This window comes from Eleutherodactylus coqui, chromosome 13, assembly GCF_035609145.1.
Source record: "Eleutherodactylus coqui strain aEleCoq1 chromosome 13, aEleCoq1.hap1, whole genome shotgun sequence".
Lineage (NCBI taxonomy): Eukaryota > Metazoa > Chordata > Amphibia > Anura > Eleutherodactylidae > Eleutherodactylus > Eleutherodactylus coqui.
The window spans coordinates 123,893,813-123,909,608 of NC_089849.1; the positions used below are offsets into that span (position 1 = coordinate 123,893,813).

The following is a 15,796-nucleotide window of genomic DNA, read 5'->3' on the forward strand; positions in this document are numbered from 1 at the left end:
GTCATGTGATCATAGATTCCTATAAAAACACAAGAGTAACTTTTATAACCGCGATCCTCCTTCAGGATTATGGGGGCGGGTTTGTATGGAGGAGAAATATATTGGGACATCAAAGAAAGGAAACTAACGTTATTAAATAGTCCTTAAAAGACAAAATCCGGGTATGTTAAAGGGACAAAACCACTGTGACGCGATAAGCAATATTAAAAATGATGGTGGAAGGATAGGACAAGTGGGTCCCTGGGAGTCTGCAGGCGGCCTAAAACTGCACTAAAAGGCTAGTTGTGGACTCCAAATAACACGATAGGCAGACCCCGGCATCATCTGTAGGCGCAGAGAATTACCCTTGTGTTGGCTGTATGAGTACGGTGCTTCCATCTGGTTTATAAAGGAAGGAGGGAGAAAAATGTCTGCAATGTAACTTAATAAAGTTGGAAAGGAAAAAAAAAGAAGGGATGAGAAAGGATACAAAGCATTATTCAGAAGATGAGGGTGCGGGTGACAATATACAGAGGAGCGGCCCCTGCTCCAATATTGGTCCCGCACTCCTACAAATACATTCTCCAGCTTCACCGCGGCCTGCAGGGAATAATGGATGTAACTTACAGATCCAATACGGCCGTCTTCTTGGGGCTTCATATCTATCTGGATTTGTTCAAGGGCTCTTACTTTAAAATGGTCAAACTAGAATAGTGTTTACGGCCGCATGTCTGGAAGATACGCTGTGCTTCAGAAATCCGGGCGTTATATTGAACCTGTGATTGGTACTTCTGCTTGTGTGGTGCGGCCAACATATTGTAAAAGGCATGGCATTGTAAAACATAGAACATCCTCGGAGGAACAGGGGAGAAATTGTTTCATCTTGAATATTTCCCCTGTATTAACCCCCTCAGTGACGGGTTTCTTACCCCCCTGTCAGACCCCCCCAGGGCAGGTTCTTTAACCCCTTCAGTGACGGGTTTCTTACCCCCCTGTCAGACCCACCATGGAAGGTTCTTTAACCCCCTCAGTGACGGGTTTCTTACCCCCCTGTTAGACCCCCCCAGGGCAGGTTCTTTAACCCCTTCAGTGACGGGTTTATTACCCCCCTGTCAGACCCACCAGGGCAGGTTCTTTAACCCCTTCAGTGACGGGTTTATTACCCCCCTGTCAGACCCACCAGGGCAGGTTCTTTAACTCCTTCAGTGGCGGGTTTCTTCCCCCCCTGTCAGACCCACCAGGGCAGGTTCTTTAACTCCTTCAGTGGCGGGTTTCTTCCCCCCCCTGTCAGACCCACCAGGGCAGGTTCTTTAACTCCTTCAGTGGCGGGTTTCTTCCCCCCCTGTCAGACCCACCAGGGCAGGTTTTTTTTAAATGGGCCAATCATTTAATTTCAACTAATTTTCCAGTCGCGTTCCAAGAGCCATAACTTTTTCATTTTTCCATTGACACGGCCATGTGAGGGCTTGTTTGTTGTGGGACAAGTTGTACTTTTTGATGGCATCATTTTTGGGTATATATAATGTATTGCATAACTTTTGTAAAAAAAAAGATGTAGGGAGATTGGGGGAAAAAGAAATTCTTCCATTTGTCTTTTGGATTTCATTTTTACGGCGTTCAACGCACAGAATAACTCATGTGATAACATTATTCTCTGAGTCACACGATTCCGGCGATACCGAGTTTATACAGTTTTTATGTTTTGCTATTTTTGTACATTTAAATCATTTTTTTCCTTAAAGGTTTTGCTTTTGTGTCGCCGCATTCCAAGAGCCGTATTAATGTTATTTTCCCATTGCCAGCGCTCTAGCCGGCCGTGTTTCTTGCGGGATGAACTCCAGTCTTCATTTATCTAATATTTAGGAACATGTAACATTTTGATCGCTTTTTATTCCATTTTTTCAATGGGCAAGATTAACAAAATCTGTAATTCTGGCTGTTTTTTATCTTTATTTTTCACTGCATTCTCTGAGCAGTATAAGTAATATATTACAGTAATTCTACCGGCCGGTACGATTATGCCAATACCAAATTGTAAGAGTTTTTTTCTTTTTCGCTACTTTTTCAGTTTCAGAAGAAAAAAAAAAAGATTTTTTTTATCGCTGCATTCAAAGACCCCCTAGCATTAAAAAATTAAGCTCTCGCACAACTACCTCGACGGAAAAATAAAGTTATTGCGAGCAGAAGATGCGGCAGAAAATAATTGTAAAAAATTAAATGTCTGAAAAAAAGACAAGTAGTACGGCAAAAAAAACTGTACAAGTTTGGTATCGTAGTAATCGTACTGACCCATAGAATGACGTTATCGGGTCGTTTTTGTTGCAGTTTGTGCGCCGTAGAAGCAAGACACACTGAAAGATGGCGGAATGTAGTTTTTTTTTTCATTTTACTCCGTTTTTCAGTACATTATCTGGTACATTAAATAGCACCAATGAAAAATACAACTCGTCCCACAAAAAACAGCAACAAGCCCTCATACAGCGACGTCGATGGATAAATAAAGGAGTTATGATTCTTTAAAAGGGGGGAGGAAAAAAACTAAAAGAAAAAAAAGGGGGGGCCGTATCATTAAGGGGTAAATAATGTACTAAAGTCCTTCTCTGGGTCATTACGATGCAGGGAAACCACATGTGTAGTTTTGTTTTAAATTTTTTATTTTTTACAAAGTAAAGGGAGAAAGGTGGGGTTTCGGAGTTTTTATTTTTTTTTCCTTTTACCTATTTTAACCTTTTTAAAATTGTTGCCCCTTTAAGAGACTTGCATAATACTTTTTTTTTTTTTTTTTTTAATTCTTTTATTACTCTGCTGTGCTGCGGCATAGCAGGGTATTAGACCGGCTATGACAGAGTCTGAGCGTCATAGCCTAAGCTGGCAGACCTGGAGGCTATATTCAAAGCTCTGGGTGCCACAGAGACCCATCAGGACCCCCTGATCACATTGCCGGGAGTCCGATGGTGATAGAGTGAGCCCCCTCTTTCTGACAGCCCTTAACATGCTGCAGTCGCACAGACCGCGGCATGTAAAGGGTTGAACAGCCAGAGATCACCCGGCTTATAGTAATTTTAGTGTGCTGAATTCAAATATTAGATCCGTTTTTTTTCCTGCCACGTAAGGTTTTCCAATTATGGGAAATAATGTAATCCAATTGCCGTTGTACAACAGAGAAGGCTCTACATGCGCTACAAAACGTCACGAGTCGCAGGCATATCGCCGGACCCGCAAGATTTTTGTGCAGGGATGGCGTATGCTAAAAAGCATCGCATGTGTGAAGGAACCCATAGGAAAGCATGGGCTTCACATACATATGAATTGTTGCAACGCGACAAAAATGGCACAACGTTGCCGCCCGTGTAAACACGGCCTAAACAAGGGGAAGTAATGTGTCATTTCCCACCAAAAACAGTTGAATAGTATAACCAACAATAATTATTATTAATATTAATTCTACCTACACATGGAGTCCCAGTATTGTTGCACCTCCACAATTTATGTAGTAGCGCTCCCCTTGTGCCGCACTTCCTCCTGCAGCGTCCCTATGTATAATGCCATCCGAGTGAGATCTTCATTAACACATGCGTGTTACATCCAAGTGCTTTGTGGGTCAGGGATAAAGCTTGCTTCCATTCCTTACCACTAATGATTTGGGCCAACTCCTTTCCACTCTCTTAACGAACACCGGTTTTTGATCATTAGCATAATCGTGTAATAAAGTATATATAGGTGACATTAACCCTTTAATTCCTTTGGAGAATATTTTGACTATAGTTTGGTTACCCCTGAATAATAGAAGATTCTGCATATGAGCAGGGGGTTGGACCCGATGACCCTGGATCCCGTCCATCTCTACCAGTCTATATATAAAAATTGTATTTGTGATAGTCTCCTGGAGTCAAAGAATATGGTTGGTTAGCCATGAGCTTGTTAGCAAGGTTTGATCACCCGCCATTCTTCTGGTACTTGTGGGATGGCCTGCGAAGGGGTCGGACGAGCTGGGTAAATTAGAAACATTTGCAGTGCTTTTAACAGAACGTTGATGGAGGTGTCAGTGACAGATTAATCATTAACAGGGATGTGATAAAGCTGTATTAAATCATTCCTGTGCTGGGCTGTCCATCCATAGAGTCCAACCTTTGAGTCTGCTTTGCTGGGCTAGCAGATGAAGAAGACGCTGCCCCTGTTGTGGAGGCTCGTGTGTCTGTTGCAGGTCTACCTTTCACATTTGTGAGTGAACGAGCATGGCTGGAATGGGAAGCCCTACCAGCAGATGGCTCAGAGTTGTTCCTTCGCCTCGCTCCCACTGATGGTGCTCACTCTGGCGAGCTCCGCAGGTTCAGATGCAGGGGATCCTCTGCAGCAACTTCCAGCTGCACCACCTTGGTCACGTCCCGAGGACGGAGAAAAGTAAATGTTAATGAGCTTCCTTGTTTTGGCCGATGAGCGCTTCCCCCTCTACCATTCGGGACCCACATGTAGTAGGCGAGACCCGTTTGGCTGTTTTACCACTTTGGAATCTCTATATAGCTCTGGTGGATCAAGGGCTCTGCAGTCAGGCAGCCAAGCCACAAGCCCCCAGACCTTGCAGGATTTTAACCAGGACTTTCTCCATCTACTACTGCATCAACTTTGTCTTTGTAAAAATAAGTTTTAGGTGGAAAATACCCTCATGGGGCGGTACATACCCACCTATTTACCTTTTACCACTTGTATAAATTGCTTTGTATATGGAGATCGTACAGATAAAAATCCATGTCCTTCACAACTGACAAGGCTGCCCAGTTTACATCTCATTTCACATATGCAGTCTTTGGAACAGTTGTTTTCGAGGATGCATACTGCTGTACGAGATGTGAGCGTGTTGCATGTTTGGAAGCCCAGTAACACTTGAGATCCATTGGCACCATGGAAGGAAGTTTGCTGCGGTAGATGTGGGGGTGGATGGTAGTTGGGGAGAGCAGGATGAGCAGGCAGCTAGCCAAACCGCGAGATTTCCGACGGGAATCCGCCGTGTGAACCCAGGCTTACAGGATTAGCGCTGCTGCAGCACGACATGCCCTCTGACTACCACGGGGCGTCTGATCCAGTAAGAAGGGGAATAGGAGTGCAGGACAAGCTAGATAGGTCCTGGTAGTGGGAGACTCAATTATTAGGGGGACAGACAGAGCAATCTGCCACAAAGACCAGGATTGTCAAACAGTGCGTTGTCTTCCTGGTGCTTGAGTTCGATATATCATGGATCAGGTTGACAGATTACTGGAAGGGGCTGGTGAGGATCCAGCAGTCATGGTACACATTGGCATCAATGACAAAGTTAGAGGTAAGTGAAAGGCCCATAAAAAAAGAGATTTCAAAGACCTAGGATGTAAGCTTAGGGCAAGGACCTCCAACGTTGTATTTTTGGAATACTATGCACTACGTGACACACCAGAAAGAAAGCAGGAAGTAATTTAACTCTCTTAAGTTGCTCCAGAGTTGGTGCAGAAATGGGATCTTGGGTTTCTGGAGAACTAGGTCAACTTTACTGTCGGCTGCAGGCTCTACTGTAGGGATGGACTGCATCTTAATGTGGGGGTGGGGGTGGGGGCAGCTGTGCTGGGGGAGAAGATGGTTAGAAGGTTGGACGAGTGTTTGGACTGGGGGTGGAGGGCAACCAGAGAGATAGGGAAGGGGGGGGGGGGAAGACAGCGTAGATAGTGACCTGGGACTAAGTAATGAAAACGAGGGATTAGTACAATTAGGATTGGCAAAACAATTAATAGGGATATACTTAATATACAAAATAACCAAAAACCTCTAAACTGTATGATGAACTACAAGTCTGACCAGGTTAACAAACTGGAAGTAATAATGACTAAGGAAAACTATGACATAGTGGGAATAACTGGAGTCCTAGTTGGATGAAAGCTGTGACTGGTTAGGTAATACAATTTGATCAGAACGGATAGTAAAGACTGGAAAGGGTGAGGGGTTTGCCTAACATAAAAGCCTGTTTAAAGTCCATGTGATGGGAAGATATATGTGAGGGAAATCAATATGCGGAGTTTCTTTGGGTAGAAATTACATAGGAGGGAAGAATAAAATCGATTTTCATTGGATCCTGTTATATTTGATGGCTGTAGGAAACTCCTATTACAATGGGATAATGTCCTCAAAAATAAGAGTACAGGCAATTAAATGGAAATTTTAAAAGAAAACTTTATACTTCCTGTGAGTGGTCTATACCGTACTGGAGTAAAAGGGTTAGGAATAGGAAAAAACCAATGCAGCTCAATCAAGATGTAAAGGGCCAATAAACAACAAGAAAAGCATTTAAACTACTAAAACAAGAAAGCAGATAAGGAGAATTAAAAATGTATAAGAAAAAACATGTAAAAAGCAAATAAAAGCAGCAAAAGGTAAAGACAAAGAGTAAAACTAACCCACAAATGTTCAACTATATAAATTGTACACAGATTAAAACGGAGTGTCAGCCCATTAAAGGGAACCTGTCCAAACTAGTTCTGATGCTGCTCGGGGAGGTGACCAGGAGTCAGGTGAGGTATTTATTTATTTCCTTTATACTCGCCTGCTCTCCCAATCCCGCTTTGTCATCCAGTGAGGTATGTGTGCCGCATGAAAATCTGACTCTTTTCAGGGCACTCTCCCATGTTCTTCTATGTATCCAGGAGAACGCGTGGGTAAACACTTCTCAAGTGCCAGAAGAAGGCAATGGTCTGTAGAGCTACAGAAACAAAATCCAAAAGCAGAACCACTTTGCAAACTTAAATAACTTGTGACTATCATTCAACAGCAACTCTCCGTAAAGTGAATACCCTTCTAAGGACTCTATAGTGATAGGATCTGTTCCACTGGATTAACGCATAGCCAATGTGGTGCCAATATTCAAAAAGGGGTCGAAAAGTGGACCTGGAAAACCACAGGCCGGTAAGTCTTTTAATGTGGGCAAAATATTTAAAGGGTTTCTGAGAGATGCCATCCTGGAGGACCTCAAAGGAAATAGCTGCATGACTCCGTATCAGTAGGAGTTTATGAGGGGTCACTCCTGTCAAACTAATCTGGTCACTTATGAGGAGGTAAGTTGTAGACTGGACCTAGGAGACTCATTGGATCCACATAAAAGGTTAGTATATGAAATGAGACTGCTTGGTCTCGGGGAGAATGGGGGTAAGTAACTGGTCAGTGATAAAAAGCAGAGGGGAGCTATAAATGGTACATACTTTGGTTGGGTCACCATTACTAGTGGGGTACCACAGGGGGCAGTATTGGGCCCTATTCTTTTTAATATATTTATTATTGACCTGGTAGAAAGATTGTGCAATAAAATATTGATACAAAACTATGTAAATTAATTAACAGAAGAGAAGACACAATGCAGTTGCAAGAGGATCTGCATAAATGGGGACAGAAAAGTGGCAAGAGGTTTAACACTGATAAATGTAAGGTTCTGCACAACTGTGATCAGCAAAGGTCTTTTGAAACGCGTCTCAGCGTAGGCATGGTGTTACATGGTACCTAGCATTTGTAATTTTTTGGAATAATAAGTATTTAAGCAGACTGCTTTTCTCCTTTGAGACAAGAAGGATTTTTTTTCACCTGAATGAAGAAAATTGGCTTCTACCTCATTGGAGTTTTTTTTTTGCCTTCTTCTGGATCAACATTAGGGGGTAATAGGCTGAACTGCACGGACATGTTTTTTCAGCCTAACATACTATGTGTCACAGCTATTAAATCTTTTTTCCCTAGTATTTATTTTAATATATACTAGGGGTAGAACAACAAAACCCCAGAGCTTCCTTTTGTTAAAAAAAAGAGAAAAGGGAACAAGGATTTAGGCCTCATGTCCACGGGGAAAAATCAGGCCCGCCGCGGATTCTTCATGTAGAATCTGTAGCAAGTCCCTCCTGCCCCGCGGACTTGAGGCCTAAAAATCAGAATAAACTCACCTGCTCCAGACGATGCGGATCTTTCTTCCTTCGCGGCCGGATATCCTTTCTTCGGCCCGGCGGATGTGCTCGGCACATCCGCCGGGCTGAAGAAAGGAGATTCGGCCGTGAAGAAGGGAAGAACCGCATCGTCCGGAGCAGGTGAGTTTAATTCTGGTCCATTTTTTTACCCTCGCGCGGATCCGCGCCTGGCGGGAAAAATGACACCGGCAGGTATTTAACTACCTGCGGGTGTCCAATGCATCCCTATGGGGCACAGATCCGCGTGCGGGAGAAACGCTGGGGATTTTAAGCCCGTGGACATGAGGCCTTAGACTTCTATCCTTTGAGTTTAACTCCATCTCCTCTATGCCTGATCCACAGGAAAGCTCACAGATCCAGCAGCTTCTTCAGTACCGCATGTGAAGTAACATCAATTTCGGCTCCAGCCTCAGTCTTGCCAATAAGCAGCTCTGCTACAAGGTGCGAGCTTTCGCATGATCCCTCAATGGTCAAGCATGCAGACCTCTTCCAGGACATAGACGGAGGCAGCAGAGGCAACTGGCGCACAGAGCCACCTGGAGGAGGACAGTTGTCTCTGCTGGCTCTGTCTATGTCCTAGAAGAGGTCTGCACTCTTCCAGGACATAAGCAGTCCTACAAAATCAAGCAATTGAGCTCCACAGTCCAGGCGTCAAAGGGTGGGCTTGTAAACAAGTACGTAAGTTGTAGCTTAAACTTTAAACCCCAGGCTTGGCAGAAAAGGGTGCGCCTCGCGGATACACCTGTCTGTCAGTTTCCATTCTCGTTCATGTACATGGCAAAGTGTGATGCAGTACTGCAGCTCAGAGACTCGCTAATGTGACAGGCCGTAAACTGGAAAATTCTAAGCCTAATTCCACAAAACACCAGGGAGGTCAAAACGCTCAAACACCACTGGAGAAATTCCTCGAGGGGTGTAGCTATTGGGTCCGTTGCTGAGCGTGTCTTCACACCTGAAGGGGTGTCCGAACACTCGAATGTACGTCTTCTGGTGATGACCGAGAGCTCGTGTTGCTTTGCTGTGGGAAAAAAGACCAAATCTCCCAGCATGTCTCTATGGCTCTCCAGTATAAATGATGACGCATAGAGGACCCCACATCTTCACTCCACGATTCTTTTGATCGGTTTTATAAAACATGGATGGGATTCCAAAACTCTTCAGAATATGCTGATTTTTTTGCAAGCCTTAAACTGAGTCTTTACTTTCTGACATGGCTGTGTCTCAGCCTTGGAGCTTACCATCTCCCTCACGGTCCTCTCTTCCTTTCCTCCCTCTTATTTCTCCTTTTCTCTTAAATCGCTTTCTAACATCTAGAACAAGGGGATACGTTTTGAACATCGTGGGGTGGTCCCGGAGGATGGGCGTGTGGTATCCCCTTGCCTTCATATTGCTTAACCGTTTTCCATATTGATATCTTCTGCTTGTATTGTTATTTCCTGGCTTGAAGACGAAGACTAGGAAGAGTCTCTCGCTGTATATGTTGTGGGGTGTTGCCTTCCCTCCAATTCTTTGTTGTTCTGTCTCTGTTTCTAAAGCCCCCTGTCCACGGCCGTGACGAAATATCGCCAATGATATTCCGCCGTGAGGGGGGAGCGCTGAGATGTCTTAGCAGTGAGCCTATCTGACAGATAGGGGGGGGGGGGACTGCGTTACGGCCGGATTATTGCCGCGAGTAACACAATGCACAATTGCCCGTGGACAGGAGCCCAAAGTAAAGAATTTGAAAAACAAAAAGAAAAGACTGACCAACAACATAATATCAAGAAATCAATTTATTTATATTTACCTTAGTAGATAAAAAGTGTAGCGACATTCAACTAGATACACTTAAAACGTTCCCCCATTTGTAATCTAATTACAGGTGTTTATCATGACTGTATTTGTTGGACACAAGAAGATAAAGCCCTCTGATTATCAAGGAAAAAGGAATTCAGGTGGTACTTTGCCAACACAGAGCTGACCAGGGCCATGAACTAGCATGGGTGGCCATTCAGGCCATGTGGCTCCAGGCACAAAGCAATGCAACCTTCCAACCTTGCATCTCAGATATCGATTGTGGGAAACCTCTATCAAAATCCAGAAGAAAACGTGATGTTACTAGTGCTCAATTCCTATAAGACATGTTGAGAAGACTTCAGAATATATATGGGTCACTTTGGGTAAATTCATCTCAATTCGTCTGTGCACATGATTTCTTAGGCTTGAGGAAAGTCTGCTTGTGCAAAATGCATTGTGCAATAACCTTTTCATATATCAGCATGGCTCGGTGACTGCTGTTCCCTGTGAATTCTCTGATGCCGAACGAGATCTGACTTTTGTGTAAAGCATCGGCCACATTTGGTACAAGGGAAAGGCTTCTCTCCGGTGTGGATCCTCTGATGATAAACAAGATTTGCCTTCTGCACAAAACATTTCCCACACTCTGCGCACGGAAAAGGTTTCTCACCGGTGTGAATTTTCTGATGATTGATGAGCATAGTCTTATGGGTGAAACACTTTCCGCAATCGGAACACGAAAATGGCTTCACTCCCGTGTGAATTCTCTGATGTATAACAAGATCTGACTTCTGTGTGAAACTTTTACCACAGTCAGAGCAAGAAAAAGGCTTTTCGCCCATATGGATCCTCAAGTGGTAAACCAGATCAGACTTCTGTACAAAATACTTTCCACACTCCGAGCACAGGAACGGCGTCTCCACCGTGTGAATTCTCTGATGTCTTAGGAGCACAGATTTGCGTGTAAAACTTTTCTCACACTCAGAACACAGAAAGGGCTTTTGCCCCGTGTGATTAATCTCATGTTTAATAAGGTCTGACTTCTGAGTAAAACACTTGCCACAGTGAGAACATGGAAAGGGTTTTTGTCCACTATGAATTCTCTCGTGACGAACAAGATCGGATTTCTGTTTGAAAGACTTTCCGCACTCTGAGCACGGGAATGGCTTCTCCCCGGTGTGAGTTCTCTGATGTGTAATAAGATTGGAATTATGAGCAAAACATTTACCACATTCCAGACAAGGGAACACTTTACGAACTTGGCAAGAGCCATCCTGTTGTGTAAAGTCTGAATTGTTGGCAAAAGGTACGACGCTATCCGAGGGTTCAGATGACTGATCCGCCACCTCGTCTGGACTGACTTGTACGATGTTATAGTCTTCCATCTTACATTCTTCTGGAACACCGACACTTCCGTCTGAGTTATTTCCTGTGGTTTGTCCATCTACTGAGAAGAGAAATCAAAGCTTGTAAAGGCCAAGATCCACAATCAAGAAGTCACAACTTATCATCGCATTACTATTAAAGTCATTAGTTTCCAATGAGGCTTCAGCTTTGAAGACCATTTTACAGTTTACATCACGAATCTACACGAGACGTTAAGTATCCCTGTCATCTCGAACTGATTTTGCATTATATTAGATCTTAAAGGGGTTGTCCAGGATGACAAAAGTATGGCTGCTTTCTTCCAAAAACAGCACCACACCTGTCCATGGGTTGAGTCTGGTATTGCAGCTCAGCTACATTTACTCCCATGCAGATAAGCTGTGAAAGCAGACATCCCATGGACAAGTGTAGATAATCATGGAACAAAAAGAGCAAAAAAGAGGGTGGGGTATTCACAGAGCACTGCCATCAACAAGTTATAACAGATAGAGTGACCCCTCAGACAGTCCAGATCTGCGCCATGTGCACTTTGCTAGGAGATAATCAGCTTGTGAAACCCCTGTATTATTATAGTACAAGCACGGATTTGATTCTAGTGGCTCCCTCTACAGGACAGTGCGGTACTTCAAGGTCTGTGCTGCCAATTTATCTGCTTCTTTAACCCCTTAATGCTCCAAGATGTATAGTTACATTCTGGGTGTGGAGGTTCGTATGGACGGGGATCAAGAGCTGATCCATACATTGCAGGCGACAGCTGTTTCTTACGGCTAACACCTACCAGCAGCAGCCACGATCAGCACTCTTGTGGACTGTTGTTAACCCTTTAAATCCCATATTTAAATACCTCGAACAGAGCTCTGAACAGCCCCTGCAATGAGATCGCAGGGCGCCATTCAGTTGCCATGGCCCAAAACGTCAAGATTAGTGTGGGGTCCGTGGAAAAAAAAATCATCAAAGACCATCTTCATATGCATAAGGTATTCGCTCGCTGGGTTCCCCGGCTGCTCACACATTTCCAGAAGCAGGAACAAGTCGAATGCTCCCAGGCTCTTTTGACGATCTGTCATGGAAACCAGGAGAACTTTTTTAACAGACTGATCACACAGGATGAAAGCTGGTCCATCACTGTGAGCCAGAGACTGAAGTCCAGTCGGTGCAATGGAAGCATCCAGACTCAGCACCTCCAAAGTAGGCACGTACCCAACCCTCGGGCAGGCAAGGTCAGGCTCACAGTCTTTTGGGACTAGGACGGAGTAGTCTTGATGGATTTCCTAGTAAAGGGTACCATGATTACTGGGTCATACTATGCTTCACTGCTGCAGAAATTGCGGGAGGCCATCAAAACCAAGAGACATTGTATGCTCAAAAGGTGCCCGCCTTCTGCAAGACAATGCCCCAGTTCACAACTCACGTTGCCCAGATGGAAGCATGCAGCTATGGGTATGAAATTCTACGCATCCCCCTTATTCACCCGACCTCGCACCATCGGACTTTCATCTCTTTCCAACAATTAAGTCAGTTTGAAGGCCAACCTATCGGCTTCTAGAAGCGAGCTCTTTACAGTTGTATAAAGAGACAAGAGAAGTCTAGCAGGACTAAGAACTGGGCCAAGTATTGTTGCCTCTAAGCCCACAGGAAGTGGGTCAGGGGAATCCTTAATGAATGCCCCTCATATCTGCTTAATCTTCCTTAAACTTGGTTCTTTTTACTTTTGATTGACATTTCGGAGGATTTAAAACTGATCAAGTTTTCCAGAGTAAGGCCGGCTTCACACGAGCGTGACGGGCTCCGCTGCGGAATATTCCGCAGTGAAGCCCGTCACGGCGCCCCCCAGAGACCCCATACTTACCAGCGGAAGATAGCGTGAAGACGCTTCCCCGCCCACCGCCGTCGCGTCATGTGACACGCCCACCGCGTCACATGACGCAGCGGCCGCGTCATATGACGCGGCGGCAGTAGGCGGGGAAGCGTTTTCACGCTATCTTCGCTGTGTTACAGCGTGAGATAGCGTGAACGGACGGCTTCCATTGACTGCAATGGAAGCCGTCAGCGCGTACACCCGCGGCAAATAGAGCATGCCGCGGGTGAGGACGGGAGATTTCACGGTGCGAAATTCCGCGGTGGAATTCCGCATCGTGAGCATTGTGCTATTAGGTTCAATAGAACCTAATAGCAGGGGGCAACGCAGCGGATTTTTGCCGCGAATTTACGCGGCGTAAATCCGTTCGTGGGAAGGAGGCCTTATGGTTTCAACATAGAACCAATTAATAGTGTATGTTGAGGGTCTAATGTACAATCATACTAGGTAAAATGATGTGGTGGGATTGTACCCTTTTTATGGCCCTTCCAGAAGACCATCCATTGCCTTATAGAACACATACAATTGTCTCCAGGAACGGCCCTTCTTTCGCTAGCTCTTGTACCTCCCCCAGATCATTTTCATAGTTATTGTATCTGTATTGTTATCTTATATCATAGCTAAGCTTCCAGAAATTAGTGAAGCTGTGCGTTATAACTAGCTGGCAGACTGGGCAATCCAGACAAACATATGTCAATTTGGGCAACAAGGCTTGTGTTTTACAATTCATTGCCTGAATCTACACTTTTCTATCATCTGAACAATCCCAATATTTTTGGTGGAGTTCTACTTCCATCCTTCACTTGATTTCATTTGTCTAATCTTCTGAAGTAAACAAGATGTGACTGTTCTGTGGTTATTAGTCCTCTACTTTAATCCAGTGGGGGCCACGAATAGGCCTTTTTATAGAGGTCACTAACTCTCTCGCCAGCCAGCCCCTACAACTATGCATCAATCCACGATGACCATTGCGGATGGCACGTGATTCATACGCATCAATAAAGCCACTCATGGCGTAATCTGCGATAAAATAGAGCACGCTGCGTCTTTAGATCCGCTCCTATAAAACGCAATGCAAATCCCCTTGTGTGCGTGGAGCACTGCTAAACATAGTACTTTCTATGGCCAACTACTGCAGCAATTTTAGCTGCGGAAGCCCATCGCGGATTCCGCAATAAAAAAACACCCGTGTGCATGAGGCCTTAGGCTGATACAAGTGTCCTGTGCTGGGAAGAACTGGGGCTTACCTGTCTACAAATATAGCTGGGTTCCTGTAATCGCTGGGAATAGAGAAACCGCTGCTCTCGGCCATTTAACCCTTTAGATAAAAGCAGTCAATGGCAACAGAGGTATGTAAGCGGTTGACAGGAGAAGGGAGCTCCCTCTGCCACTTATCGGCAACTCACGATGCAATCATGTTGTGCCAATAGTCTCCAGTAGGGACTAATAGGTTGTTGTCATAGGCATAGTACACTGCACTACAAAAGTAGTGCAGTGTACCATGCTAATGATAGAACAATTGTATCTTCAAGTCCTCTTGAGGGACTAAAAATAGTGTAAATAACATTAAATAAGGTTTAATTGAAAAACAATCCTGTGTAAAAAAATTTATATATATCTCCAAAATGAGATAGCAACACTAATATATACAGGAGGTGGACAAAAATATGGAAACACCATACGAAATGCATGCCTTCAAGTACATGGGATTATAAATCATATTCAATAAAACATGTAAAGACCGATTTTAAGTGGGGGTAATACGACACAGATGCTGCCGGGCAGAAGTGAACATCTGCCTGAGCAACAAAGTTCCATTGGTCAGGGGTTTGAGCCAATCGGCTGCTGTTACCAGCCAGCTCCCAAAATCAGGGCAAGAGGTGAAGTAAACACAAATTTGGCAGGAAAGCTCTCAGCCAAGCAGGAATGAAAAGGGCAGCTCAGCGCTAATAATTAAAATCCCATGCATTTAGTATGGAGTTTCCATATTTTTGTCCAATCCCTGTATATATCTTGAATGATACGCATTGCACTTCCAAATTTTTTGCACTTTTTTTTACCTAAAGTTATGTTTTTGTGCTGAAACATTCACTCTAAAGTGCTTGCCACCAGGGGTCTCCCTTCCTTCTAGGGGGCCTTTTACAGGGGCGAGAAATCATTCAGGTTCACTGGACACACTTTTAGTTTGTGTGGAAAGAGGAAGACATTAAATAAGAGATTTCCAGTGCTCCAAGAGGCAGCTCTCCCTACTGAGCTATCCAGGCTCCTGGACAGCTCCCCCGCTGAAGCTTATCCAAGTCCATGCTCCTGTAGTCCAGTTTCTGTCTGCATGACTGTCCCCTCCCTTGATTAGACACCCTATATAAACCTGGCCTCCCATTTTCTCCCTGCATGATTACTGTGCTCCCAGCCTGTTAAGCTCCTCTACCTGCCTGCTCCCCCTTCTACAATCGCTGCTCCTGTGCACTGACCTCTGGCTTCACCTGACTGCGCTATTGACTGTTCCTCTAAACCACCATAGCTGCTTCTGTGTACTGACCTCCGGCTTCACCTGACTACGCTATTGCCTGCTTCTCTAAATCACCATAGCTGCTTCTATGTACTAACCTCCGGCTTCACCTGACTACGCAACCGCCTGCTCCTCTAAACCACCATAGCTGCTTCTGTGTACTGACCTCTGGCTTCACCTGACTACGCTACCACCTGCTACTCTAAACCACCATAGCCGTTTCTGTGTACTGACCTCTTGCTTCACCTGACTATGCTACTGATCCGCACTGGTTGAAACACTAGGCTCCAAACCTGAACGGGATCACTACACTGCGATTGAGAATAA

At 44.6% G+C, this 15,796-nt stretch overlaps 1 protein-coding gene across 1 annotated transcript in view; it reads right to left on the reverse strand.

Annotated features, from left to right (window-relative positions):
* Nucleotides 1-9,694: 9,694 nt before the first annotated feature.
* LOC136588135 (zinc finger protein 271-like) overlaps nucleotides 9,695-15,796 on the reverse strand; it is a 68,374-nt gene continuing 62,272 nt past the window's right edge. Inside the window, exon 8 of the mRNA XM_066587138.1 lies at nucleotides 9,695-10,903. Coding sequence (XP_066443235.1) covers nucleotides 10,187-10,903 — 717 coding nt within the window. The 3' untranslated portion in view covers nucleotides 9,695-10,186. The remainder of the gene's footprint in view (nucleotides 10,904-15,796) is intronic.